This window comes from Rhamphochromis longiceps, linkage group LG5 (assembly GCF_057381845.1).
Source record: "Rhamphochromis longiceps isolate RC_006_pf linkage group LG5, R_longiceps_female_GT1.1, whole genome shotgun sequence".
Lineage (NCBI taxonomy): Eukaryota > Metazoa > Chordata > Actinopteri > Cichliformes > Cichlidae > Rhamphochromis > Rhamphochromis longiceps.
The window spans coordinates 9304312-9331182 of NC_140561.1; the positions used below are offsets into that span (position 1 = coordinate 9304312).

The 26871-nt window shown below is 40.5% G+C and overlaps 1 protein-coding gene across 11 annotated transcripts in view; it reads right to left on the bottom strand.

The window, feature by feature from the left end:
* Positions 1–26871, bottom strand: part of chl1b (cell adhesion molecule L1-like b) — a 77366-nt gene that overhangs the window by 23466 nt on the left and 27029 nt on the right. For 6 of the 11 annotated variants that reach the window (XM_085405659.1, XM_085405664.1, XM_085405653.1 and 3 more), the window contains exons 2-10: positions 8485–8666; positions 5849–5866; positions 4174–4282; positions 3805–3995; positions 3063–3185; positions 1824–1994; positions 1477–1500; positions 1261–1372; positions 736–917 (exon numbers count right to left, since the gene is read on the bottom strand). In XM_085405659.1, the coding sequence (XP_085261785.1) occupies positions 736–917; positions 1261–1372; positions 1477–1500; positions 1824–1994; positions 3063–3185; positions 3805–3995; positions 4174–4282; positions 5849–5866; positions 8485–8584 (1030 nt within the window). In that variant the 5' untranslated portion in view covers positions 8585–8666. Of the gene's footprint in view, positions 1–735; positions 918–1260; positions 1373–1476; positions 1501–1823; positions 1995–3062; positions 3186–3804; positions 3996–4173; positions 4283–5848; positions 5867–8484; positions 8667–13827; positions 13849–17633; positions 17861–26871 lie in introns of those variants that run through there. The other 5 variants (XM_085405654.1, XM_085405655.1, XM_085405658.1 and 2 more) reach the window with 5 other exon arrangements.

A 26871-nucleotide genomic window follows, 5' to 3' on the forward strand; every position in this document is an offset into this window, starting at 1 on the left:
CACTTACAGAGGAGAACACAATCACAGGAATAGTTACGCAATATGTATTATTCAGTAAAAATGAATGCTACATTTACTACCGATTACACACAGAAATGGACCCACAAAAGGCTCTTCCGCTGCCTTCAGCCTCACCACCTGCCACCATGATATAGAGATTATACTATTATGCATTACTTGGAATTATTCTTAACACCGTCTTTCACACACACAACCATGTTTAACATAGCAATCAAAACAAAGGAAGCTGACAGTGAAAATGCATGTTTATGCAATCAGATCTTCATCTTTCAATGATATTTAAAGCTTTTTTTTTTCCATTTGAGGCTTATTTGAGGAAAATAAGAATAAAACTGTATCAGCCATCAGAGCCTTTTCTTAATCTTTCCTGTACCTGATAACCATTTGGCAGATCCACAATCCGTAAAGTGGGAACAGAGTATATTAACTAAATAAAAACTAGCTCCATTTCCACTAATCATAGAATCTTACTTACAGATTAAAGCATTAGAGTTAGGTGATAATTTGATATACAATAACAGAAGAATCATACTTTTTCTTAAAGCAGAACTTTTACTTGTGAGGATTTTAACACAATGTATCGTCACAGCAGCTGGTCTTTAAACCCCTTTTTATCAATGATTAGACGAATTTGTCAAACAGAAATAATGAAATCAATGTAGACAAACCAGATGTGACAACATTGCAGTGTGTTGCACTGTACACTGTTTTTACCTTCGACTGTCACGGTGAAGGTATGTTGAACTTCTCCCAGTGGATTCTTTGCCTTGCACATGTACTTCCCACTGTCTTCCAGCTCAGCTCTTGGCACAATCACCAATTTTCCATGATTCTCAAATCTCACTTTACTAGGAAATTTGTGGCCCATTTTCATCCATTCAACCTGTGGAGTTGGACTGACAGAAAATGGGAACAAATGGTGAGCCTAAAAATAGTGACATACTGCCTTTACATGGCTAAAATTAAAGGTCCTGGAAGGGCTAGAGCTTATCCCAGCAGTCATAGGGCAAGAAAGATAGCTAGACCCTGGACTGGTCACCTGTCTGTCACAGGGAAAACACAGACAACCATTCACACCTACAACCAACCAAACTAATTAAGTGTCTTTGGACTGTGCGAGGAAGCCAGAATACCTGAAGAGAATCCATGCAAACACATCCACACCACCATGCTACTCTAACATAGCAATATAACTGCTAATATAGTAACTCTAAAACATTAAGGTAAATTATTACTCACAATCCTTCAGCAATACACTCCAGGTTCAGGTCCTCTCCTTTGACCAGCTGTATCTCTGATTTGCCACCAGGGGGCGTCAGAAGAGAGGGTTTTCTCTCCAGAATTGCATTAGCTGAAAAGAACAGAATACACAGTAAGACAGAACAGCGTATTCACACATCTTTCTTGTGCATAAAGCAGTTCATACACATGCAGAAATACACTAATATAACTTACCATTTTCAGAACTGTCACTTTTTCCTAAAATCATGACGGATGAGACCAAAAAAACAAACACACAAACAAACAAGAAAAAAAAACACACACACACAATGAACATGTGAAAAATGTGGATGATGCACATCACCAACATCTGAGTCACATCATAAAATCATAGAAACAAAAAGACGCGCACAAACAAAACAGTGTGACACTGGGATGGCTTTTGAAGTGTTTCCTTTCAACAACGGTATCGGCGAATGTGCTGGTAAATGAACAGTGCTCCAAAATCAAAGTACACGTCACGCTGGTTTGAGAGGCAAACAATAATCGAGTGGAGACAAAGAAAACAACGAGACACCTACTTGTCTTGACAATGACAGACATGGCGGTCTTCTGAACGATCGTTCGTATTCTGGGGAAGGAGGCGAAGCAGCAGTAGTCTCTCCCGCTGTCCTTCTCCACTGCGTGGGAGAAGTAAAGGTCTCCGTTCAGGCCCACGGACACCCTCTGATCCTGCTCAATGTGCTGGAGATCTGAGCACAGGAAGACGGTGGCAATGATTCCATGTAGATGTAAACAATCTTTAATTGAACAACTGCTGATTTAAATCCATGTACTTCAGCTTAACCCAGCTAAACGACATTGGAACATAATGAAGTAATTTTCCTAATACTTCACTGAGACAGTTACTAAGACCTTCACAAAAAAATATCTATTTACAGATTGACATTGATTGAAATTTTATGGCTTGGGAATAGTAAAAATCAACTACCATCATCTAATTTGGATCACTTGTTATATGTTTCATAAACACAGCTGCACACAATAATGAATTCCCCTCTCATTTTTAAATAACTGTGGCACAACGAGAATGAATGTTTCACTGTTTTACAAAGACCTAGAAGAATAGTCTTTATTTTGGTCTTCTGTACCTTATTTATCTCTGGTATAAACTTCCAAACTGCCTACGAAGCAGAGAAAGCTCATCACTCTAATAACCCCACCAGCTGAAGCAGTCATTTCTGCACTGATATAATGGATAACACTTCTATAACACTTCTGCCACCACGGCTGTGAAGTGTCTTTATACATGGAAAAAAAATCTTTTAAACTGTTCAAAAACACTCCATACCATAATTTTACTACTGGCTTCTTCCAACTCTTCAGTAAAGCTAAACATAACAAACATTTTACCTGATATATTTCATGTATGTGGGAACGTGAATATAAAGAAGTTCTGTGGCTTTGAAAAGAGAGTCTGCAGTGACTTTCCTTCTGATTAGCATGTGATTCAAAACACATTTTTATAAGCCTAATATATCTTATGAAATTTACCGTCTAAACTATTTTTAATTAACCAAGTTAGAAAGTCAACACAACTGAAAACAAAATAAATTCATAATTATAATAAAGGTCAATCATAAAGGACCAATATGGCAAGGCCATGATGATCCACTTGGTAAAATAAATCCGCTTGGCATCTTTCTTGGCCTTAAGACAACAATTCTGATGGCTAAAGATCCAAACGGGACACAAAAGAAAGAAAAAAAAGAAAGTCAACACCAAACTGTGCACTCATCACAACATGAGATATTACTTACTAATAGTCATCCAGTAGATCTGCAGTGGAGGTATACCGTTAGGTGGGTCACATTTTAAAGTAAATGGCTGGCCTTCTTCTACCACGACAGGATCGAGTGTCTCTTTAGGGAATTTAGGAACATCTGAAAACAAGATAAACTAGAGTTGAAAAAAATAATAAATAGTGTGGTGCAGTTTTTCTTTTCAACAGAAGGTGGCAGTAATATCATTCTTGAATTCTACGTGTAGCACGTGTCAGTTTTACCTGTGCTGCGAATCATTCAATAGATTGAATCCTAGTGTGCTCTGTTTATTTATTTATATATTTATTTATTATCTTCAGTTCTGGCCCTCAGAAACAAAACAGACATCCCTACCGCTATTGTTCATGGCCCTGTCACCAGTGCTGAGCAGTTGAAGCCCAGCCAAATTTAGTCAAAGTCCCCTGTGGAGTGGATTTTCTTGGAGAATTTATGTAGTGTTCTTGGGAACAAAATGAAAAATGAGGCAAAGGAAATGATGGAGAGGCTAGATCACACCCGATGCTTTTTCTGGTGCAGACCTACAGATGAGACGCTGCGAGGGGTGGAGCGCTCGGGAACCTCAATGACTTTCTGCCACGTCCAATACAATGAAAAGCTCACAACAGAGAGGTGCAGTCATTACAGGGAGCTGCTGGCCCTGAATCACTTTGAAAGCTCTGTAACAGAGCACCTCACACACACACATCTGCACGCACACTCAAAGATGCAGGTTACTCACTGGGCACAATGAACTCAATCTCCTTCGATATGGCGATGCCTAGTTTGTTTGAGGCGTAACAGCGATAGGTTCCCTGGTACTCTGTAAGGTTCCCATTATTGGGTATCACAAAGGTCCCAGAATTCTCTTCTTTCATCAGGCGGGGGTCTTGAAAGGGGTCGAATTCCTGGTCATTCTTTGTCCATCTGAATCTACATAAAGAAAGCCAGTGTTAAAATGTCAAGTCTTAAAGCTGAGACCGTAGAACACTCAGTACCGAAAGTTACAAATCAAAGCATCGAAGTGCAACATGTTGATGCTAAAGTGTTGTTTGGTATTTAGTGTCTGTTTGACTGCTAATAACAAGCTCCCGTCCTTTGAAGTACTCACTCTGGCTCGGGATTCCCTTTGGCTTCACAAATCACGGGGAAGCTTTCGTCAAAGGGAAAGGCGATGAGAGTGCTGGGCGACTGAGCTGTGATGGTGGGCAGCTGCTCAACTGGGCAACAAACAGACAGGCAAGCATGAAAATTAAAGAAACAACACAGGCTTCAAGAAAGCTATTAAGAAATGTGTCATACTCATCATGATACTAGGACAGTGGTTCCCAACATTTTAGATTTGTGAATGCCAATTTCCTGAGGAATATGCTTTTGACTTAGCTCAACACATCTTCAATATAGTCTGCTTTTGAGGTTTTAAGAGGTCTGGCATGGAAAAGTGCCATCTTGTTGTATTTTGGAAGACAAAAATGACCATATTTCAACAAGTGCTATCAGTCAGTTACAGGCTAATTCTAGCAAGTTTACTTAGCATCCATAAGCTGAATGGATGTAATACACAGTCACAGATACTTGCTAATTAGTGCATGTAACATATTCATAATATCAAATCATATAATACTAGAATTCTACTCAGCAAAATTGGCTGGTCTGTACCTCACAGGAGGTCATAACATTTGTCAAATAATGGGATTAAAATGCTGCAAAAGGCACCAACACCTTAAACATGTTACAACATGGTCCAGTTCAATGACTTTATTTAGTGGATGCCAAGCAGACACTGATCAGGGGTGTGACTGCTGTAACTGTTAATATAAAGATTGAGGCTATCAGTAGAGGCCCAAACCATTTTTGTGTACAAGGCTCCAAACATGGTCTTTAACCCTCTGCGGTCTAACCCAGTAGATGTGCCCACAGTGGGAAGGTGTGTGGGTGAACTGTGGGGGTTGTGGGCAAACACAAACTTATCCCACACTGGTCATAAGCGGGTGTGCCCACACAGAGCCCACAGCAGGTTTTCCCTTTGGGGACCTTCTATGGGTTTTATTAGCAAACCCATAGTTGGCTTGCCCAAAAAAAACCCACGTGGGACCCATGTAGGCTAGTTCATGTAGGGCCCACAATAGTTTTACTCCTTGCGGCTCCCAAGACCCCTTATTAAGAATGATTTAGGTCTCTTCCTGATTGCAAACAAAGTATTTAAAACATTATTGCATATTTTAGTTGCCTCGGGTTGGGATTTCGGGTTAGGGTTTTGGTTTTCACCACTTACAAATTAGACCTCAGAGGGTTAATGATCAAACATTGGGCACTGTAGAATGGAAATGTATGGGTTTAACTCATTTCTGTAGCAACCTTCAAATGGCTAACTGAGGAACTGCAGTTTTGGCACTTTCAACTTAGCTTCATTGCTGCTTGGTTGGGAACCACTGCACTACTATGACAATTACATGTCCAAAAACAAAGAAAACAAATGTATCTATTAAGATGACAGTGTGCTAATGCAATGAATCACAATAAAAGCTCTTCATTTAGTCCCTGATGGCCTTGATGATAAAGCAGTGACATGTGGTGTGGATGGAAAAGCACATGCCTAGTCCTAGAAGTGCTAGAAGTGTAAATACCAGTATTATGGAGTCATGACTGATGACACATGGTATTCAGATCCAACACATATGGCTGTAAGTAAAGCTAGTGCTAAGCTTAATTGAAAGCCAGGAGATGAAAAGGAAAGAGCAGAAGACTTCACTAATACTAGCTACAGTATGGCAGGGTAAACTTACTGTTTATGTGACCTAAAACTATATAATCCATGGCAGCAGGGGGAAATAAACCAGAAACAGTCAGCAGTGTGGGAATAATCCTTTCTTGTCAAGTATTCTCTAAACACAAGCCCTTTGTAACATACACCCGTGTTATGGAAAACACAAGCTAGAATTAAAAAGACTTCTCTGACAATGAGCCCCAAAATGCAGCCGCCTTTTTCACAAAACCTGTTTGAACTGTTCTTTATCAAGGCCTTAAGAGATATTTTTTAACTGAATAATTTAGAGGAAGAGGGTTGATGCGCGTTACCAAGGAAACTGGGATACACGCATACAGCTAACACAAAATGAAAGAAAAACCTGATTCAAACAAGATAATAACTGTAAATATATTCAATTCACAAAATGCTTGACGATTGTAACAGTTCTCTACAGTGTGATGTATTCCCCTCTAAATTATTCAGCGCCTTTCTTTTTCTGATAAAAAGCACTTCAAGGAGAAGTGCTCTCTGTGGATGAGCACAAACAACAAAACAGCCCTTTATACATTTAACCTTTCTTTCATTCATGAATCGTTTTCTTGGAGTAGCTCTGAATGTGTGTTTATGTGCCAGTCTGTCAGTCTGTTGTCAGAATTCAACCAATTTGTGCAGAACTGTAACTCATCACAGAGAAATTTGGAAACCCCACCATAACTTTTATGATTTATTTGTTTACAGATGAATTTACACGTGAATTACCTCTTGCAGATTTTTTTATCATTAAAAGAAGATTGTTATTTCAGTCATCATCTCTTCTGGGACTGTCCTGCGCTTCCACTCACATACTTCGAAAGCAAGCAAGTGGTGGAGCAGAGAGCAGCAGCAAGACCCCCAGACAGAACAGAGCAGATATCAATGTGACACTGATTAAGCCAGACATAACATAAAAGGGGTGGGCATGGGTTGTTAAGTGGCTTGCAGACGCCAAATGATTGTGAAGAAATGAATCAGCAGAGCAATCATCTGATGTAGACTGGCAGAAGTTATCTGATCTGGAATTAGAGCTGAGCTCACTTTTGTGGTGTGCCTGAACTAAAGCTGGAGTTTGGAAACTACATTGTTTTTATTAAACCAGATGTTTTGAGCTTGAAACTAGTGACTGAGACAATAAAGTCATCAGGAAAGATTTCACCTAAGCATTAAATCATAAGTTAGACTGTACTTCCTCAAAGTACACTCTAACTTCTACTTGCAACTACAGGGTTCACCCCCTGCAGGCCATCAGACAGAGGGCAGGTTTAAGACACTTCAGCCCTAGTTTCCCTTTTCAGACCTGGAGGCTGCATTCATCTTTAAACACTCATCAGCCACTTTGTCAGCTGCTACAGTCAGATGGCAGCCACTCTGTGCATTTAGGCATGTAGTCATGGTCAAGTCGACCTGCTGAAGATCAGCCTGAGCATCAGGATGGAGGAGGAAGGTGATTTAAGTTACTTTGAAGGTAGGGTAGCTGCCAGATGGAGTGGTCTGAGTACTTCAGAAACTGCTGATCTACTGGGATTTTTCTGCACTACTATCTCTAGGGTTTAAAGAGAATGGTCCAAAAGAGAGAAAATATCCCTATTTCTGCTACAATACGTGGATGGTAGGATCAGACACAGTTCAGGCTTCTGCTGCTGGTGTAATAATGCGGTTTTCTTGGCACAACTTGAGGCAACTGAGCATCATTTAAACAACACAGCCCACCTGAGTGTTGTTGCCCACCACGTTCATCCCTTTATGACCAGAATGTACCCATCTTCAGATGGCTGCTTCCAGCAGGATAACACACCTTGTCACAAAGCTCAAATCTTCTCAAACTGGTCCCTTGAACATGACACTGAATTCACTGTACTCAAATGGCCTCCACAGTCACCACATGTCAATCTAATAGAGCACCTTTGCAATGTGGTGGAATGAGAGTCACTACATGGATGTGCAGCAGACAAATCTGCAGCAATTGAGGGATATGTGAATATGGACCAAAAAGTGGATCCAACCCAGTGCGAGCAAGATATACCTAATAAAATGTCTGGTTGATGCATATGCACTCTGTCTTCTTTCGCTGCTAATCCTTCACTATCCTTGCACTGAGCATGTGTTGTATTGTTAGATTTTAAATTTCTGAAAACAGCTACTTCCTGCAAATGAAGAGAAAAACAGTGATGCATACCTGGGCAGCTAAGAATTTAGTTAAAGCATTTGTTTTCACATTATTATTTTGACAAGAGCATAGCTGCTTTAATAGAGTCTTTTATTCTTAGACGTTTGGTTTTATTTGCCAAATTTCCGGTATGCATTTCTCTGATAATTCCTGTAATTCCCAAAAAAAAACCCACAGTGGAAATGAGGTTTTTAGGGGATTTTGTCTTCTTCTTTTGTGGTGTTAACAGAATACAAAAATTACATTCCAACTTGAAAGCAGAGTTATGTTGTTAGACATAATGTATCTTTTTATCTGGATAATCCACATGATGTCATGGTTTTTTCAGTAGAGGAGGTTTTCTTTGATACAAAAGAAAAGGCTCTATGAAAACTCTTTTCTATTTCTTTTGTCATCCCACTGAAGCCCCTCCTAAATCATCCTGCATCCTTTGTTGTGAATGTGTGACTTGTGAAAGAGTCATGACTTACCTTCCAGCGGGATGTCAATGGCTGAGGTCGTATGAAAGGCACAAATACAGATAACCACCAACAGCACGGTGGCCAGTCTGGGGCTCCTCAGCAACCTCATAGTGTCGAGATCTCGGACAGTCACAGGAAATTAACGCTCTCCACTTTGTTTTCAGTTCATGACTATGGTGAAGATGCAGTACCTGTAAGGTAGCACAGATGTAGAAGACCCCATGAATCCACCCACGCGCTGGCAGACAGAAAGGCAAAAAACTCCAAACAAAACAAATCCCCCGTGACTCCAAGCCCGACTGCTCTCTGCTCAGCCAGGCATAACCAGGCACACATTTTCATTCCCATCAACGGGGACTCAGTTCTGAACTAGTTCATATTTTGGTGTGACAAAGAGAAGAAATATTCACATTAAAGCCTCCTATCATCCTATTTCCCCATGGGGCTCAATTGTTTTGTAGTCTGCGGAAGTGTGCGGCACAAAGCATATTTCTCAAGCGACAATGGAAAGAAATAAACAAATGAGGGAGCCTGTGGATTTATTAATGCGTGGCAGATGTTCAGCATTACTTTTGGAAAAAGCCAAGATTGAAATCAGCATCAAAATTACCATCAAAGTTTGGCCGATTTAATCATCGTGCTGTTTTGATCTGTGCCTGCATGTTTCTGATAACAATGACTCAAAGAGATTACGAATGCGGACCATTTTATCTTTTATTGCAGCAAATACTGTTGCCTGAGGGGTGGGAGACATAAAAAGCATGCATAGTTAACAGTCAGACTGAGTAAGCTGTCTGCACTTGCACACCGACAGAGCTGCAAGAGGACAGAGTGCTGGATAATTTTCCATCCAATAGACGAGAGTCTGGACCATAATGAGCGCATGATCGGTCCAGAGCAATGTATGGGAATTCTAATGTCTTGGAGCAGTACTATAAGAAACCTCTGGGGTGTCACTTCATTAGTCGTCCCCATGTTGGCTGTGACCCAGCTCAGCAGGTCATGCTGGAGTAATTAGCTCAGCAGCTAACAACAAAACAGAAGACTAATACAGAAACATTAGAGTTTTAGAGAAATCTTAAAGCTGCTGGCCTACAGAGAACTCGTGACATTCGTGTAAAACTGAAATGTAGTAAAGAGCATCACAAAGGATAAAATCCAGTAATTGCAATTACTGTATTATTAATGTTGCTAAGCAAACCAATTAATGTCAAGGAAAGTATCTGAGTATATGAGCGGCACAGTAACTACCACTCAACCAACTGAGCAGTATCTTTAAAAGAGCTTCCTCTTTACAACAGCGCTCAAATCCAGCTCACTCTTTTCTTAATCTTCTGGCTGCTTTCTCCAGTTCAATAGGCAACACTGAGGTCAAACGCCTGTTCAAGGAGTGTAATTGAATAATTGACCAGAGGAGGGGAAAAAAGAGTCGATTTCATTCATTGGATGCAGGCGTGCTGTCAGATGGATGTGCACTCTGAACTCTTCAACCATACCTCATGGTAATGGTATTAAGTCTGCCTGAACCAATTTGTGCTATGCCCCACCCACAAACAGCATCACCAACAAGGTGCTAGGTGCTGTATGTCACATACATCAACCCACTCGATCACAATTTATGTCTATTGGCTATATTTCCAACTGAAGATTTGTGTGTCAAACTCATCCAGGAAACTGCCTCAGGCTTTTCTTTATTTTAGCCTTCCCACACATGGTGTTTTATGATAATCAAACAGATCCAAATTAAAAGCTAGGGGTTTTGTGCTAATTACCTTGTGCATTGTTGGTTAGCCCCACCTGGTTAAGGAGCGAGGGCCAAGGTTACAATCGAGAATGTGCTTTCATTGTCTTATTGTGCCGGCCAAAATCCTTTACCAACCTAACAACACCTTCAATGGATTACACTTGGTTCAAACTGTGCCTGATCATTTGCCTTCTGATTTAATTTGTTCCCCCCTCGTTAAACATTTATTGAGAACTCACTTGGCCATCTGGCTGAGGGAGGTCCGCTAAGAGCTTAACTGCTGCGAGTGATGAAGTCTGCATTGAACTCACAGGGTATGGTGCCTATTGGAACTATATGATGCACAGGAGAGAGGGCACCACTCTCTCGTCTGATTTACAGACCGTGGGCTGCTCTTAATCCCCGCCTCTTTCAAGAGCAATCACACCAGCCAGAGATTGATGAAGCTGGCAGAAGGTTAAAAGCTGCTCGCTGTGGGAAGGCCAGTATGAACCCTAACCTTCCTCGGCCAAGGCTCAGACGAGACAGAAGCTCCGCTGTGGAGGGGGGGCAAATGGAGGGAAATGGGCCAAGTGGAATCTGCCTGTGAAACTTTAAGGCTCTCTCCTTAAATTTTCTACTATCTGTTGACATTACATCGACTACAAAAATAAATCAAAGTATAACTGGAACATTAATCAATTAAAAATAAATCAGCCTTTTTTATTAGCAAAGAAAAGTGGGGATAAGGCCTGTGACTTCGAAGTGATCTACTAATTATATTCTTGATTTATATTGTGATGTACAACACAGCAATCAACCATCAACTTGTAAGAGTCTAAAATAAAGTCTACAAATTCCTGAACAACTGTCCACAGCCAAACCCTGCGAGTCTAATTGCTGGTGCCTGGGACTGTGCTTTGTCTCTCTGTGCAGTGCTTGGTGGTAATGTTCCAGGTTATAAATTTAGGTTCCTGTCTTTGTAAGCCCCATTTTTAAACAGTCTGATTCACTGAGCATGCAAACCGGGCCATAAATAGCCACAGTAGCTTCATCCGTTTTATCCCAGACACCTTATTTACCTTATTTCTCCCAGACAGTCCTTTACACTTAAGGTAACCGTGAACCTGAGAGACTCTGCAAAAAGCTCTCGTCTCTCCTTTCTCTTTGACTACAAGGACGTGTGTTCTGTCGGTTGATTAAACCTTTGTTGTTTTGAGGGAAGTGTTCTATCAGCTCATACTGTGAAAAGAGAAATAGATTTTTTTAGAGATGTGCTTTTCTGTTATATGCTCTAATGTGCTGTGTTCCTTCTTTTTTAATGCCTCTCAGAATTAAATGTAAGACCAACTTCACAACAACAAAAACAGAAAACAAAAACTCCATCATTTATTCTGTGTTAGGTTCACCCATTTGCATTTGTTGAGCTAGTTGATGCTTGAGTTTTAAAGGTGTTGTCAGTCACTTTTGCAGTTATTTAATAGAAAAAAATAAAAAATATTCATCTTCCTCATCTCAAGTGTCATCTCCCAGTAAAGGCTCTAACACACATGCATAAATGTGCTTATTTATTCCAAATAATACGGCGGTTATTGTATGCAGATTAGACATGTGCTAATATTAACATCGTGCCAGCTAATTGTAGGCTTGAGTGTCCTAAAAATCATATACTCTCTCTGATAAAAAGTTTGATTACACCATCACATTGTAATGGAATATATTAACTGACACTATTAACTAAGTGTCAGTACAACAATGTTAGATCAAACACACTTACACTAACGCCAGTTAACAGCAGCTAACAGAAGCAGCGCTTACTGACAGAAATGTTCCTCAACGACTCACCTCAGTATAGCTTTCATCACACGACAGTGAGCTTCACTGGTTTGTATCAGGCTCCTTTCAAAAGGTTTTACAGCCTTGTCCAGAGTAAATAGGTGTGAACACAAACTGAGGTAACAGCTGAAGATGAACGGCAGCCAGAGTTATTTGTCCTACAGGATTATGCAGTTGACTATTGACATCTAGTGGGGAGATTTTACATACTCTAACAACACATGTATCCTTGTTCGTGAGCTAATTTAATTTTGCTGATATAGGCTTTCATGTAAAAATGTGTTCACATGTGGGGACTGCGATATTTTCCACTGTACCCAATTTTACACTTCACACAAAATACAGCATACTTCATAAACACCTTGATTGAATTTGTGCTTCTTCACGTCATTGTGAGTACACCCACAGCACGTGTTCTCAGCTAAAATAAATGCACATCATTTTCATCACATTCAAAGATACCAACAGGCTCTTAAGCAGCAGTTTAAGGCTAAGTACCTTCAAAATGCAGAGTGGAGCAGGCAGGGATTTAACTGCTATTTGCCATCATTACTGAAGAAATCATAATGAAAAAAGATTTTACAATTCTGAATCGCTATGTCTAATAAAATCCTAAAATCCTACTGCCCACGTTTTAGCATTTTTAAGACATTTGAAAGACTGACTTACAAATTAACTGTCAGTTCAAATTAAGGCCTTATTTTTACATGAATAAATTCAGTGCCTTTTAACTTCTTGGCGTTGATTCCAAGAGCTTTACTGCTTTTCTTCACACTCTTGTACTGTTTACTGTATCACTACGCAGCCTTTTTACTTAAGGAAACAATTCTGGCACGCCTTCACAGTACAACTGGCAGGATCTGTCTATCGGTTTCTTGACTCCTATAGTTTAGCCATCTGCTCTAGCTTAACACCCAAACTTTAAGCCATAAACATGTACTAACAGATCATATAAAAGGATCAGACAATGTAAGGAAGTATTTCAAGGAAAAATACCACACTAGCAAGTTGTTTCGGGAGCATTCTTCACACTTGCGAACACGTTGTTTGGTAACAGGGTGGGGTCCAAGCAGGGCCATACAAAGTTCACTACAGTAGGCCCTTGAGCTGGCACCATCTGCTCCTTTCACACACAAAGACAACAGGCAGAGAAGTGTGGGTCTACTGTAGTCTAATGTGCAAGCCTGTAATAGGATTAAGCAGATCCTCGTCTTGTCAGACTGGATTAAAATATCCTGCATGCTAAAGTCCTGCGATGGGAAGACAGCAGCTCCGCACGCCCCTCTCATGGTCTTGATAATGCCTCCACTCTGATTCCCATTTGATCATTCAAGAACAATTAAAACAATGGACCAGCTGATTAACACTAAGCTGCAATTGACTTGCTTTGCTTCTGATGTGTTTAATGAGTTGTTTTTCAGCCATTTTGTTCCTCTTTTCTCCAATCAGTTGCTCATTTGGCATCCGTTTCACACACGCTGCCTGGATCAGGGTGGAAAAATAAAACAGTTTTTTTTTAATGTCAAAATTAATTTTCCTGTGTTTAGACATTTTGTCTTTCCCATTTACTCCTCTGAATTTAGATAGGATTCTAACCTTTTGGCAATTATAATCCTTATCAGTAGTTTTCTACAAGCTTGACCATGCAATTCATCTGATATTAAAATATTAGAAAAAAGAAAACAGAAACAAGATGATAAATGGGTATAGGAAGCAATAAGCGATAACATGCCTGACTAATTGAGATCTGGCTTTACAGCACTTCAGAAAGCAAGACTGTTCAATTACCACACCATTAATATTTCAGGGATCTCTAGCCTTCGGATGCTGCGAGCACTGGGAGCGCTGTGGTGACAGGATGAGGATGGAAGAGGCTGTGGATGAGAAATGAGAAGAGATCCTCAGGTGTAAAGGAAATAGAGTGGGTGTACGGATGAGCTGAGGGGTTTGTGACCTCTGTGTTGTGTATGAACTAATGAGGAAAGGCCTTCGTAACCCTGCATGAACTCTCACTACCTGAGAGAGGCAGATATACTACACACTGCAGTGAATCTGCAACTGCAGCAAGACGATCATGAGACCAGCTGGAAGTATGAGCATGTATGTTGTAGTTCATTAAACAAAAGAGAGCATAAACAACTGAAGAGCTCTTCAATCACTAGAAGTTGTCATCTTGTCAGTAATGTCTCTGCTCTATTCTTTATAAATACAAGCACACAACATCTTTCCCTTCAGCAGTGTGTCTCAGTCAAGTCTACGTGTAATATTAAGAAACAGGACTGAAACATGTACAGACAAACCCTCGTCATATATGGTAGCCACTAACTCTTATTTCTTCTCTGAATTATGAGTTTTAATTATCGTCTGTTGCATAATTCATATGCCTAATGAAAACACTTGGATGGATCGCCAAAGTATGTCACATGACATGGTAATAAATCATCCAGGATGTATGTGCCATGCTTTCAGAGTCCTCACTCTGAACCTGTTAATGTGTTTAAAGCTAAAGGAAGGTTTGCACTGCACCTGTCTGCATCACAGCTTACAGCTTTTTTCATTTTCTCTCTGATCTGCTCTCTTTGAAGTCCCACAGGAGTGGCCCTTGCCCAGGACAATAATCACATTAGCGTGTGATCCTCACTGAGTAGCCCGGCAAAGAGATGAAATTCACAAGTTGGACTGCGGGCACTGGAGTATTATTTTGTGCTCCACTCCACATTCATTCATGTAGTCTGACTGATGCTGGCAATTTCCCCAGATGAAACTGTGCCACAGCAGGACATGATCGATGGCTCTCATATCCCAAATCCTTACCTCCATCAGACCCTGCGCGCAATTTATTTCTGCCAACAACCAAGAAATTCGGATGTCCCTACAGGTGTTGGGAAAACCTGTTTTTTCCAGAAATATCTTTTTGCACTCGGTCCATTTTTAATCCCTTCAGGTGTCTCATACACATGCAGTCCAAGTGATCATTTCAGCCTGTGAAATGAGAGGCTCTCTGCTTGCTGAAATTCCTCATTTGAATTTCCTGTTTCGTGCTAGAGCTGAGCATCTGGACAGTGTTACCCTGGCTAAGCTTTTTGACACATCTGTCGGATGTGTGGCCCCACTCCCTCACCCCTCTGTCGCTTATTAGGGTCGAACAGAGTTTATCTTGTGACAAATGGAACGGTGAAAACTGCAGTCTAAAGATTTACAGTGTTTAAACTCAACAAGGCAAAATCTCAGTGTTTATATTAGCTGCTCTCCAGCTACAAATGCAAATCAAAAAGTAATCTAATCTGTCAGCTGTCAACAGCAACTTTCAAACAGCTACATGAGGGATTGGCTAAAACATGTTTCCAGTTGTTTAAAGAAATGCTTCCAGGTTTTTTTTTACTCAATGTACAAATTCAACAACCTCAAAACATCTAGACATGAAGCAAGACACAGGAAGCTTCTTCTTTAAAGGGAACAGTTCCAAGCATTCAGTGCAGTTTCATTACAGCCTGCTTTTGGCACACTTCTTTTAAACCACTTGACCGATGAAATCGAGATGCTTCCAAGAACGCTATCTTTGAGTAGATGAGTGGATGAGTACATAAAACTAATGTGAGGTCTGCAGTGATGCACCTTGAGGTCAGCTGAAAAGTCAACACCTTAATTGCTTCGTGCAAGTTTGATGTAAATTTATCTTGGCAAGAAGCAAAGGACAGGAAGAAGAACGAATGTGGATAGAGTCTGGATTTGTTTAGCGAGTTCCTTGGAAATTATCCTGACAGAGTGTACTGCCACTGCATGCTGCTGCTTTAAATCCATACGTCGGAGAGAAATGTCAAAGAAAAATGGCAATAGCCTAATTACGCTGTCAGTGGTGCTGTGCAGTGTATGTACCCCATACACCTGTTATAAGTTCAAGAATGATGTAAATGCCCATTTGGAGTTTATTTCAAAGCCACTGAGAAAACATTAATTATAACAAGTCATAAAACGGCTGCTTAAAAACAGGGATAGATGAGCACTGACAGAAGGATTGTCTGTTGTAAACATATTAAGCCGCTACCACTGTGAAAACACCTATATGTAGGTGAGCCTTCCACCTTAAGAACATGGACTTGTTAGCCACTGTGGTCTTCATGACCACAACAAGGAGTGACAGTTAATTTACTGAAATCAGTCAAACACTGAGACCGGCCCAGGATTCAGTTTAACGGTGATCCAAATGTACCATCCACGCTGCTCCAAGAGACAAAATAAAGTCCCAGTTCATGCCAAATCATGATGATGTCTCTCTGCCTCTTCTCATCACTGCAGAGTAGATCCAGACTGTCAAAATGCAATCTAGTTTCCAACTGTGAGTCAGACTAAACACACTTAGCGAGGATCTGGAACGACAGTATGTGTTTGCACACTAATTTGTGAGTGTGTGTGAGAGAAAAGAGGGAGATGTACTCTTCTAAAGTCAATTTAAGCATCCAAACATTGAGTAAATACGGATATGGTTATTTCTTACATCTTCTATTTAACAGAATCAAATATATCAATATCTTTGTTGTTCCAGTCAGCAGAGTAAATCCTGAGCATTCTTCTATGAACTGTGAACACCAGAAAAACATGACCTTTAAGGAAAGTCATCCTAATCGCCTTGATTCATTCAGTGGGGTAAAATGACTGTTTTATTCCACATTATTTTTATTTTTACTTTTTATGTCGAGTCTCACAGTCCTATTTTGTTGTTTCATTTAGTCAACATAAGATCAAGTTAGATTTATAGTAAAAACTACACAGAAACATTGTTACACAATCCTTACAAAGACATAAAATGCCAAATTCACACATATCTAGACAATACTTTTAATTTGTCACGTAATATGTCTCCAATTACTTAAACTATGGGCACTTAGTTCCATAATAATTATGATAATAATCATTAATGTATTAGACATCTGACTAAATGAGACCAGAAGGAACAATTACTTACTCTTTAACATTTCATTTTTCTTGTGACAGTTGTAGCACAACGTAATTAGTCACAGAGAAGATTTGGCATTGGTTTAGTATTTCAAAATCTATTGCATAAAAAACAAGGGAAAATCTTTTGGAAGTAAATGATTGTGACTTATTATTGCAGGGATTTTACTATACAATATAAAGCACCTTTAGGCGACTGTTTGGTGAATTGGTGCTATATAAATAGAACTGAATTGAAATGAAAAGTAACTGTAATGATTGGTTTTCCTCCATACGATACATCGCCTGCTCTTTATCTACAGTGTATTCATCCATCCATCCATTCGCTTCCGCTTATCCTTTTCAGGGTCGCGGGGGGCGCTGGAGCCTATCCCAGCTGTCATAGGGCGAGATTTTAAATTCTAAAATTAAATTAAATTAGATTCTAAATTCTACAGTGTATTATATTTAGAAAACGCAAGAAGGCAACCAAAGGCACCAGCGTCTGTTTTATCCTTTAAATATTTTAAAACGTGAATTAAAAAGCAGTTGTTTTTTCTTTATGGCCTTTGCTTTTGTAGAAGCCTGCACACTGAAAGGCCAGAATATGAACCTGAAAGTGCTGCAACAGCTTTACTGACATCCTTATATTATCTAGGGTACTTACAAGCTTTCACTTGATTTTCGGCACCGGTGCCCATGGGAAGGGTAACAACTCCGTTATAGGTAATAACATTCCCAATAAAAAGAAAGCATGACAGGAAAACTCTGAGTCTGGCAGAAAAAGAAGAACGAAAACACAGAGGGTGCTGAGCCCAGTCCACTGTTGTGTCACAGAAGCCAGTGGTGAACACGCACAGAGCCGCCGCAGTCATACATGTTGCCAAAGCCTCCAGCTTGGCAAATGCACTCATTAAGCCACTGACAATCATTCCCACAAAGCCTGATCTAAAGGCTATTCAGAGGAGAGTTGAGGAATGCAAGTTCCATCTCGCCCCTCCACCTCCCTTCAGCATGAGCAGAGACGTGTGCACCTGAAGGCTCGATAAAATGTGTTAATTTGCAATGGCCAGCTGAAGAACAAAATATGAACAGTAAGCAGGGTGGGAGTGCCGATCACCCGCTGTGTGAAAATCTGTTGAGCTTTGCTCTTGCTCCAATCTTCTTCTGTCAGCCAACGACAATCTACTTAATTGTTAATGCTGCTGAAGATTGTCGCCCAGCATTAGCCATTGTTGGAGCTTTTAAAGCACGCTCCCATGGCTTATCTCCCCACAGTAAGAAAAGCCACTGGTTTCTTTTTTTTTAAATTTGTCTTTAATTCAAGTGGACCTGATTGTTTCACTGGTGAACAGGAACTTCACGGCCATACAGATAGACTTGAGTGGAGGGTGGGTGACACGTCTGGGGAAATCATAGTGTGCAGAGAGTGCTGAGACTGTTGATAAGAGTCCTCCACCAAACCATTCTCTCTCTCTCTCATAACACATGAAGGGGGAAGGGAGGACTCCCAGTCTGGATGATGTATGGTGTGGACCTTAGTCAAAGACTTGAAAATGAAAGGGGGGAGGAGGGTCATGCTTGAATTATGCTGATGCAGGTCGTAACCACGGTAAAGGCATTGCTGCTTGACAGAACTTGATGACGCTAATGACAAGGTTGTTATCACTCGTGAGGATTGTATACAAGTATAAGGTGGAGCAGATACAGCAGGGGTTGTGCATGTGTATTACTAGTCCAGTGGCCTGCGCTGACCCACCAACCAGACTTTAAGGCCAGGGGATTTTTTTTGTACAGGAAAGCTAGAAACTAGCTAATGTATCTTATTGGCCTGTTGCAATTTAAAAAAGACATAAATAAATAAGAAATAAATTACGCACATGTTAAATGAATGTTATACATAAAGTACTTGGACACAGAAAGAAATGCATGGGTGAATGAGACATGTTGTGTAGAGTGAATAGAATAGAACCAGTCCATTTACCATTCACTTACATCCATTAGTTACTGAATATTTTAGTCCAGAGCATTCTTTGCTTTGTGGCAGAGGTGGCAGAGGTATTTTTTGTTTGGTTGTTTGGTTTTTTTAAAACTAGTTTGAGGTCTTTATTCAGCAAACTGCTTTTAAAATGCAAACCTGATGAAGGAAATGCTTATGCTGGAGCTTGAGATTCAGAACTACCACTTGGAGGGGGGTTACAGGGGGACACTAGTCTTTTCATAATGAGTGCAGCCAGCCAAAGTCAGTAACTGAGAACACTCACACGCCTTTGCAACGCCAGCTCCAGGCCCTCAGAGCCCCTTAACACTCTTTGAGCTACAACAGGATGGAGCTGCCATTATGGCCACACAAACAGAGGGAAGCCTTATGAACTTTGCACAAATGCTTAGTGCTCCGGGGCTGGGCAGCTCTGGAAGCTGTGTGAGATGGGTAGGTACCGGGGCGAGCTGCCAGTTCCGAAAAGCTTAGTGTTCATGCACTCGGGCCAGACAAACCTGACATTGTCCCGGGCACTGCCCCGGGGAAAGCCTTTTCCCCTTTCTCTCTGCCGCTCATTCACACTTTGAGCTCAGTTGATTCACTGATTTGGACGGAGGCAAGAAGGCAAACATTTATTCACATTGTGAACCAAGCCGAGGAGAAAGTGTAAGCACATCAGTCACTCAGTAAACTCTCATAAATATAGCTGGCTTATTTTCTGCCTTCACCGTGCTGATGTGTCGCTTGTCAGTCGCTCTCACTTCACAAGGGAGGGACTCATTCACAAATTGAATTTAAAATTAGATAATCCGCTGTTTTCTAGCAGTTAGCGTTTACCACTGCTTTAATCTATGACTCATCTCTTATCTGCTTCAAACAGCAATCGCTAAATGCTATCTGACCAGTACATGATGGAAGACTACAGCCGTGTCATGTCTCCAGATTTAAAATGCAGCTCTCTTTACATGCTGCCTGATGAGCAAGGTTGAAAGAGAGGAAAGCAGGAACATTTAAAACCAGAACCACATCGCTCCTCCATCAGCTGCTCTGAGAGCAGGAGAAAAATGCAGGTGGTTACACTTACCGTTCATAGCCCCACTAAAACCTCAAAATATAGCTATGGGTTTGCAAAGCAGGTGCTTATTGGTACCTAGAAATTACCTTCCAACTGACTGGATATGATAAATGCTGAAGCGCTAAATGGAGTTTTGAAAAAAATGAGTTAAGGCAGAGACATCAATATCCCTGAAGGACAAGCAGATTGCTGAGAAAGCACGAAGACCGATTTGCACTTTTCTCACCATTTGGCAAATGTGCTTGCGTCACACGGAGCGGGACTTTTAATTGAACTTTGGGCCCACAGCCCATTTTACCAAAAACTCGTCTGTTAGTCAGTCTGTCAAAAACGGTCAATAAGCCTCTAACCTGGCACTCCCAGATAGACGCAGGCCAGCCTGCCTTTGGCTGATACCAACTTCTGTATTCTCGGCAGATTCTCTGAATCAATGTGACAGCCAGCGCATCTTTTTGTATGGGTTTTCGTATAGGTTGTCATGGCAACGGGTGCCCCTATCTTCATACTGATCACTTATGCATTGAAAGTTTTCCTGGGTTGATGCATTGTGTAGCGGCTTACTGCAGCAGGTTACATGCCTCTGTGCTTATCTCAGGTCACAGTCTGGGAATGGCGTCACAAACAAGTTGCGACTCTATTTGAACTCAGCAAGACGCCGTGCATTATTGCCAAAGATGTGACTGGTACTGTTTACGACCTGTGACTGCAAATGGAAAACAGACAAAATTCCAGCAATGAAATTACCCACATTTATTTATTATTCCACATTATCTGTGGCACTTTAATAGGCCCCACTCAATTATTTCCAGATCTGTGGTGACAGCGGATTTATTTGGAGCGGTGCACTACAGAGACACTGATCAAGAAATATCTTCTTTTTTTTTTTCTTTTTTTTTTTTTTAAATAGCAGAGGTGGGGCCTCACTTATACTGTGACTTTTGTTGTTTTTTTAATTGCACTACATTTTTTATATTGTAATAGCTTAAGAAGTGTCTGCAAGCCAGTGATAAGTGGTTCCAGGTCATTCCAGTTAAGTAAAACAGAAAAGTCATACAGCAGGAGATTTAAGGCAGAGCAGAGAGCAGGCCAGAGAGGACAGGAGAGAGAGGGGCAGTACCACACTGTTATCCAGCTCTCTCAGCCAGACTGCCGGCCATCAGAGCATCACAGATGGTGCGCTCTGCGATTATGGCAGTGATCAGGGGATCTCTATTCCTGATTAGCACACCTACTGAACACAATGTGCACAACGTCTGTTCCATCTCTAGCTGCATGAGACAGTAAGGAAGGAAGCACAACAAACAGTGCAAAACATAATGTTCAATATTCTTGAACATTATGTTTCAAGAATATCGAACAGTTTCAATTAATTCAAATAATTAATTGAACAGTCATTAGTATTTGCAGAACAACTTCATTCCGGTGAACCCACACCTTTTGACAGCGCCTGAAAATAACCATAAATATTTATTGGAGTTGCACAGGTAGATTATTATCTACTGTATCTGTATTATCAATCCAATATTGGCATTATAGCAAATAAAAACATTCCTGATGCCAGAGGCTGATATTTATCTATTGTGTTATGTCAGTTTTTGATAAGAAAGATTTATTTGATTCACCAGAAGACTAAAAGTAACTATGCAAAGAAAACATTTGTCTGTTATCAGCCAATGTTGATACCAACAGTGTGTATTTCAAAGTCATAACAATCAACATGTTTAACTAATAATACAGTAGGTAGCCCCAAATTAACTGTTGAGCTTATTATATTGGGGCTGGGTGGTTAATTGCATTTTAATTTCAGTTACAAATTTGGCTTCCAGCAATTATGAAAACAAGATAACAGACATAAAATGATTCATTCTTTTCTGTTGCAAAGCACTTGTTTGGTACGCCCTTCTTTACAGCAGTGCACTTTTGCTCCTCCCAAAAAGCCCAAAATATAATTCGGCTGGAGCCACGATGATGAAAGGAGAACCTTTATTCAACAAGATCTATCTAAAAGAAGTCAAAGGTTTCAGTAGGTGACTGAGTGAGAGATCGTTAACAGCTCTGGCTCTGCGCTTCTCTTCAGTGATGTGCAACCAAGGTGTTGGAAACCAAAATGTTTGTTTGCTGTAGGCTCCCCATCGCTTACCCTGCAGATATCATCCAAGTCAAGCTTGCTGTTGTGTCTGCACCCGCAGACATCCTGCAGCTGAGGCAGTGAGCAGTTACACGGTGTGACAAGCTTTATGGTCAAAAACACCCAAAAGTCTGGGCCTATCATCCTACTACATGACCCCATGTCCCTTACATCCAAATCTTTTTTTATCCACATTTATTTATGGATTTTTTAATAGACCATGTAATTATCCACCCATCCATCTGTTATTTTAAATAGTCTATATGAAAATGTTGAGGAAATTGCCTGTAAAAAGACACATTTGTAAAGTGAAACCTATAATTAATTCAAGCACAACAAAAGCAGACCGAACTCTGGACAAAAGCAGCCAGTCTCTTCTAGATTCCTATCTTCTCTCCTGTAGACAAGTTCAGATGAAGCGCCCACTTGGAACTCAATTTAATCATGTTTCCCCCCACAGAATCAATAAGCTATTTCCTCCCCAGGTCACATTTAGCAATGGAGAAGGCCTCTGTGCCACAACTATGTAGAGTGTGTACACAGCTGACAGAGAATGCAGCGGCAAACAGAAGCCTGAAAATGAATTCATTAAGATAAACGCGGTGTCTCTCAGTGAAATGTGTAGGCATGGTAACCAGGCTTGGATCTGCTTTGAGATACACCCTGGACATAGAGCCTTCCAAACACTTGAAGGTATCAGCACACACACACACACACACACACACACCGTGCACAAAATTACACAAGTGCACAGACTAGCCTGAATCAAATCCTCCTCCCAAGAGAGGGTGGATAAGCTGTAATTTAATGGAAAGATCCTGCAGCCAGGAAGTTAAATGAGAAGATGATCATCTCCATCACCAGCAGCCCACCTGTCAGCAGAAACACTCAAAGCACCGGCAATGTCTACTCCTCAAAATTATTATGCCAACAAGTAGGATTAATTATTTCCAGAAAACAGGCTTTTTTCCGCCTATAGTCCTATGACAAGAGAAAGGGGGCAGATAACTTAGTCACATGCCCCTTCATAATAAGCAGCAAGGATCTAATAGCCCTTTAAGGAGTGTCCTGCTGGTCTCCTCTTCATACACACACCTCGGGGTCAGCCCTTCAGGACTGCTGAGGCAGAGCGACCCGTCACGCTACACAGCTAATCCCGCAGTGGAAAATGTCGGTGGGCTCCGTCTCGCATGGACGCGCAGCGAGAGAGAGACGAGGAGGCAGGACCAATATTTGAAACGAATTAAAGATGTGTCTGTGAGGGCTGATGGGGTTTAAAGGGCGAGGCCTCATCCGTGTGTGTTGTTGGACAGACATGCTCGTCAATAGGCCGTCTGCACAACATTTCAAGCCTCATCCTCGCGGCCATTCACAGAGGAGAATAAGGAGCACCACTTCAGTGTGTGTGTGGGCTGACAGTATTGTCTAGATGTTATTTGCCTTAGCAACAGCAGGAAATCCTTGGATATTTATTCGAGATATGTCACCCAAAAGACCACATATTTCTTAGCTTTTTCTTTCTTTTTTCAAACGTTTTAGACCGCAGGAAGCCTACAGTGGTGGGAAACTAGCATGCCCATTCTTCTCAGAGCCTCTCCTGATAGCCAATTAGCCAACGTCAGGTGTAGTAGCCCACGGGCACAATTCTACAAAGTACACCAGAAACAGTATTACCATGCAAATATCCCCGCTGGCTCCATTTGATAAATTGTTCTTATCAGTGTCTAGTTATACTTTTTTATGCTTTATGTGTTCCAGGCATATCGAGCACAGCACAATAAATAAATCCACGGCCAATAAAAATATCAGGTTTGGGTTCTTGTGTTACCATTTAAGTGCACCGCTGGTAAAGTGGAATGACATCACTGTGGAGAAACCCATAGAATAGGAACTGGAACCATAGCACAATGTGTGTACGCAGCAATATCTACCAGACATCAAACAGCCATGACAGATATAGAGTGTGTCTCCAAATCAAGAGCTTAAAGCTCTCAGTAGTTCTAAGAGCTGCTGCCACATGAAAAGGATGCTTGAACAAATGAAACAAATGCCTGTTTCAAACTGAAACATGAGGCACACCCAGAAAGTTATCTTTTCACAACTTGAAAGGACACACGGGGCATTTAAAAAATCCAGTGAAAGGCGCTTTTGGAATTGGTGCCTTTGTCAGGCTAACATCAAAAGCTATGCCTGAAGACAGAATATCCTTTTGTGTTTTTGCGCATGTGGGTGGAGGTCTTCTGTTTGTTGTATTAAAAGTCATACAGAGGAGACTGTGCTGTTTTTTGTTTTGTTTTTTTCTGCACAGGCCTTTAACGTGTTGTAATATTAGGCCAATTTTTAACTCTACAGTTATAAAAATTGAAATTTTCCACCAGAATGGCAAAATAAAGATTGCTGGTTTGATTTACTCGCACATCTGTAAGTAAATCAGATGGTGCCACCTGTTTTTTTATATAATTAATAAAAAAAAACTTTATTTTTGCTGAATAAAAAAAAACACTGTTTACTCACTATTACACAGAATTGTCCATGTAATTACATTTTCTTAAGTTAAACTGTAATATAACTTTTTTACTGTATGTCATATAAAGGCAAAAACCTGTATGTATTCTAAAACACTGATACTGATTTTTTTAAACTGTTTAGCCAATAGAAAATAAGGACACATCCATTTTCTCAGTGTTTTGGTTTCGTTTATTTTTTGCTGTTTTTTTACAGAGTAAAGCGCTTTGGGTGCCTTGAAAAGCGCTATATAAATCCAATCCATTATTATTATTATTATTATTATTCAAGTTAAAGTTCATCACACAACAGTTAGAAAAAGACTGAAAAAGTATGGACAAGTACATGGTTAGCACTGCTGTCTCACAGCAAGAAGGTCCTGGCCACCAACTGGCCTTTTCTGTGTGTAGTTAGTGGGGTTAGGTAAATTAGTGACTCTATATTGCCCAGATGTGTGAAAGTGATTGTCAATCACTGGCGACTGCCCAGGGTGTACCCCGCCTGTCTCTCTATGTTAGCTGGGATAAGCTCCAGCCATAATGAGCAGCACCATGAAACCCACACACAGCATATTAGCACAAACACCTCATACAAACTATCATGCATGGTGGTGGTGGGATGATGATTTGGGCTTGTGTTGCAACTAGAGATGGACCGATCCGTGATTACTAGGGGTGCAACGATACACAAAATTCACGGTTCGGTTCGGTTCGATACTTTGGTGTCACGGTTCGATATTTTTTCGATACAAAAAATGTTCATGCATTTTTAATTTGTCATTTATTAAAATTATAAATATATATTTTAACTCAAAAGTACAGTTTTTAAATTTAACCCTAACCCTTGTGCGTGTTTTTTATTTTGACAGCGAATGCGCACCTGCGGACCACTTATGTGCAGCCCTGGTTATTTAGCTCGTCATATTGCAGCCACAGAAATTCTTTTGTCCATGAAACCATAAAGCTGCACTTTCTTTTTGCCTCATAGTCTGATTTGTCATAACTTCTCCGTTTTGTGGTAAGCTTTTCTTTGGCTGTCACTTCTTCACCCTGACCTGTCTTATTTGGCTCAGCAGAACTGAAATGCTTTTACACACTCACTCACATAAGCTCAGCGATTCTCTGCGCGATCAACCTCTCACATGTTTAAGCTGCGGGAGATTTCACTTGTCATGTTTGCATAGTAAGCTAACGATTAATAAGACGATGTCAGAGGAATTGGTGCACAAATTATCATCACTCACAGATCAGTGCTGTCGCTCTCTATACACAGTTCGCACGATTGCAAAGTGAAAGCAAAAACACAAGCGCAAATTCAAACGCGATTTCAATATGTCACATATTGACAGTGGCTCACCGATGCCAATGACATAATTACCCAGCTACATTTCCGAAAGAATGCAAAAGCATTGACATATATTTTTCCTACAATAGCCCGACGGGCAGGGAAGAGATAGATTTTGGTAGCCCGACTGAAAAAATCGCTAGCTCCGGGACGTCGGGCTAGCGATATTGCAAGCCCTGTATCTGATTGAGGAATCACTCATCTTTGGAAAAGAGAGTTTATTACAGAGAAATGGCTCTTTCCAAAATAAAAGCTATACTATCCGCTTCTTCTGGGCTATATTCTCAGCAGCATAAGGAGAATCATGTGCTAACAGTAGAGCTGGGCGATATGAGATTTTTTCATATCACGATATGTTTTTTTTTTCATTTCAGGCGATAACGATATATATCACGATATAAGCCAAATAACTATATTTGTAAGATTTAAATGTGCCGTTGCTCACAAGTAAAATGTGAAATAGTCAGCAGCTTGTTTTTATTTAAATATTTATTTCCCATAATAAGTTCAACAGGGTAGATGTACTTAAGGAACATGAGACTTTTTCAGATAAATAAAGGCAAATATTGCAAACTACACAAAAGGCAGCCACTAAAGCGTTTAAGTTTCAAAATAGAACAAACAAAACAGACTAAATTGTCAATTCCACTTAGAAACAAAATATTAATTCTAAAAATAAATCTTAGTTTGTTTTACAGAAGAACAGACAAAACTGACTAACTTTTGTCAATATCAAATAAACTGAGAACTAAAAGGAAATTCTCAATCTCTCCTTGTTGTATAGCTTAGCTTTTCAAACAGTTTTAACAGTTACTTTAGTCTGACAAAAGCCGAATGACGAATTAGCGCTTCCAGTCAGAGACTGAGGCTAC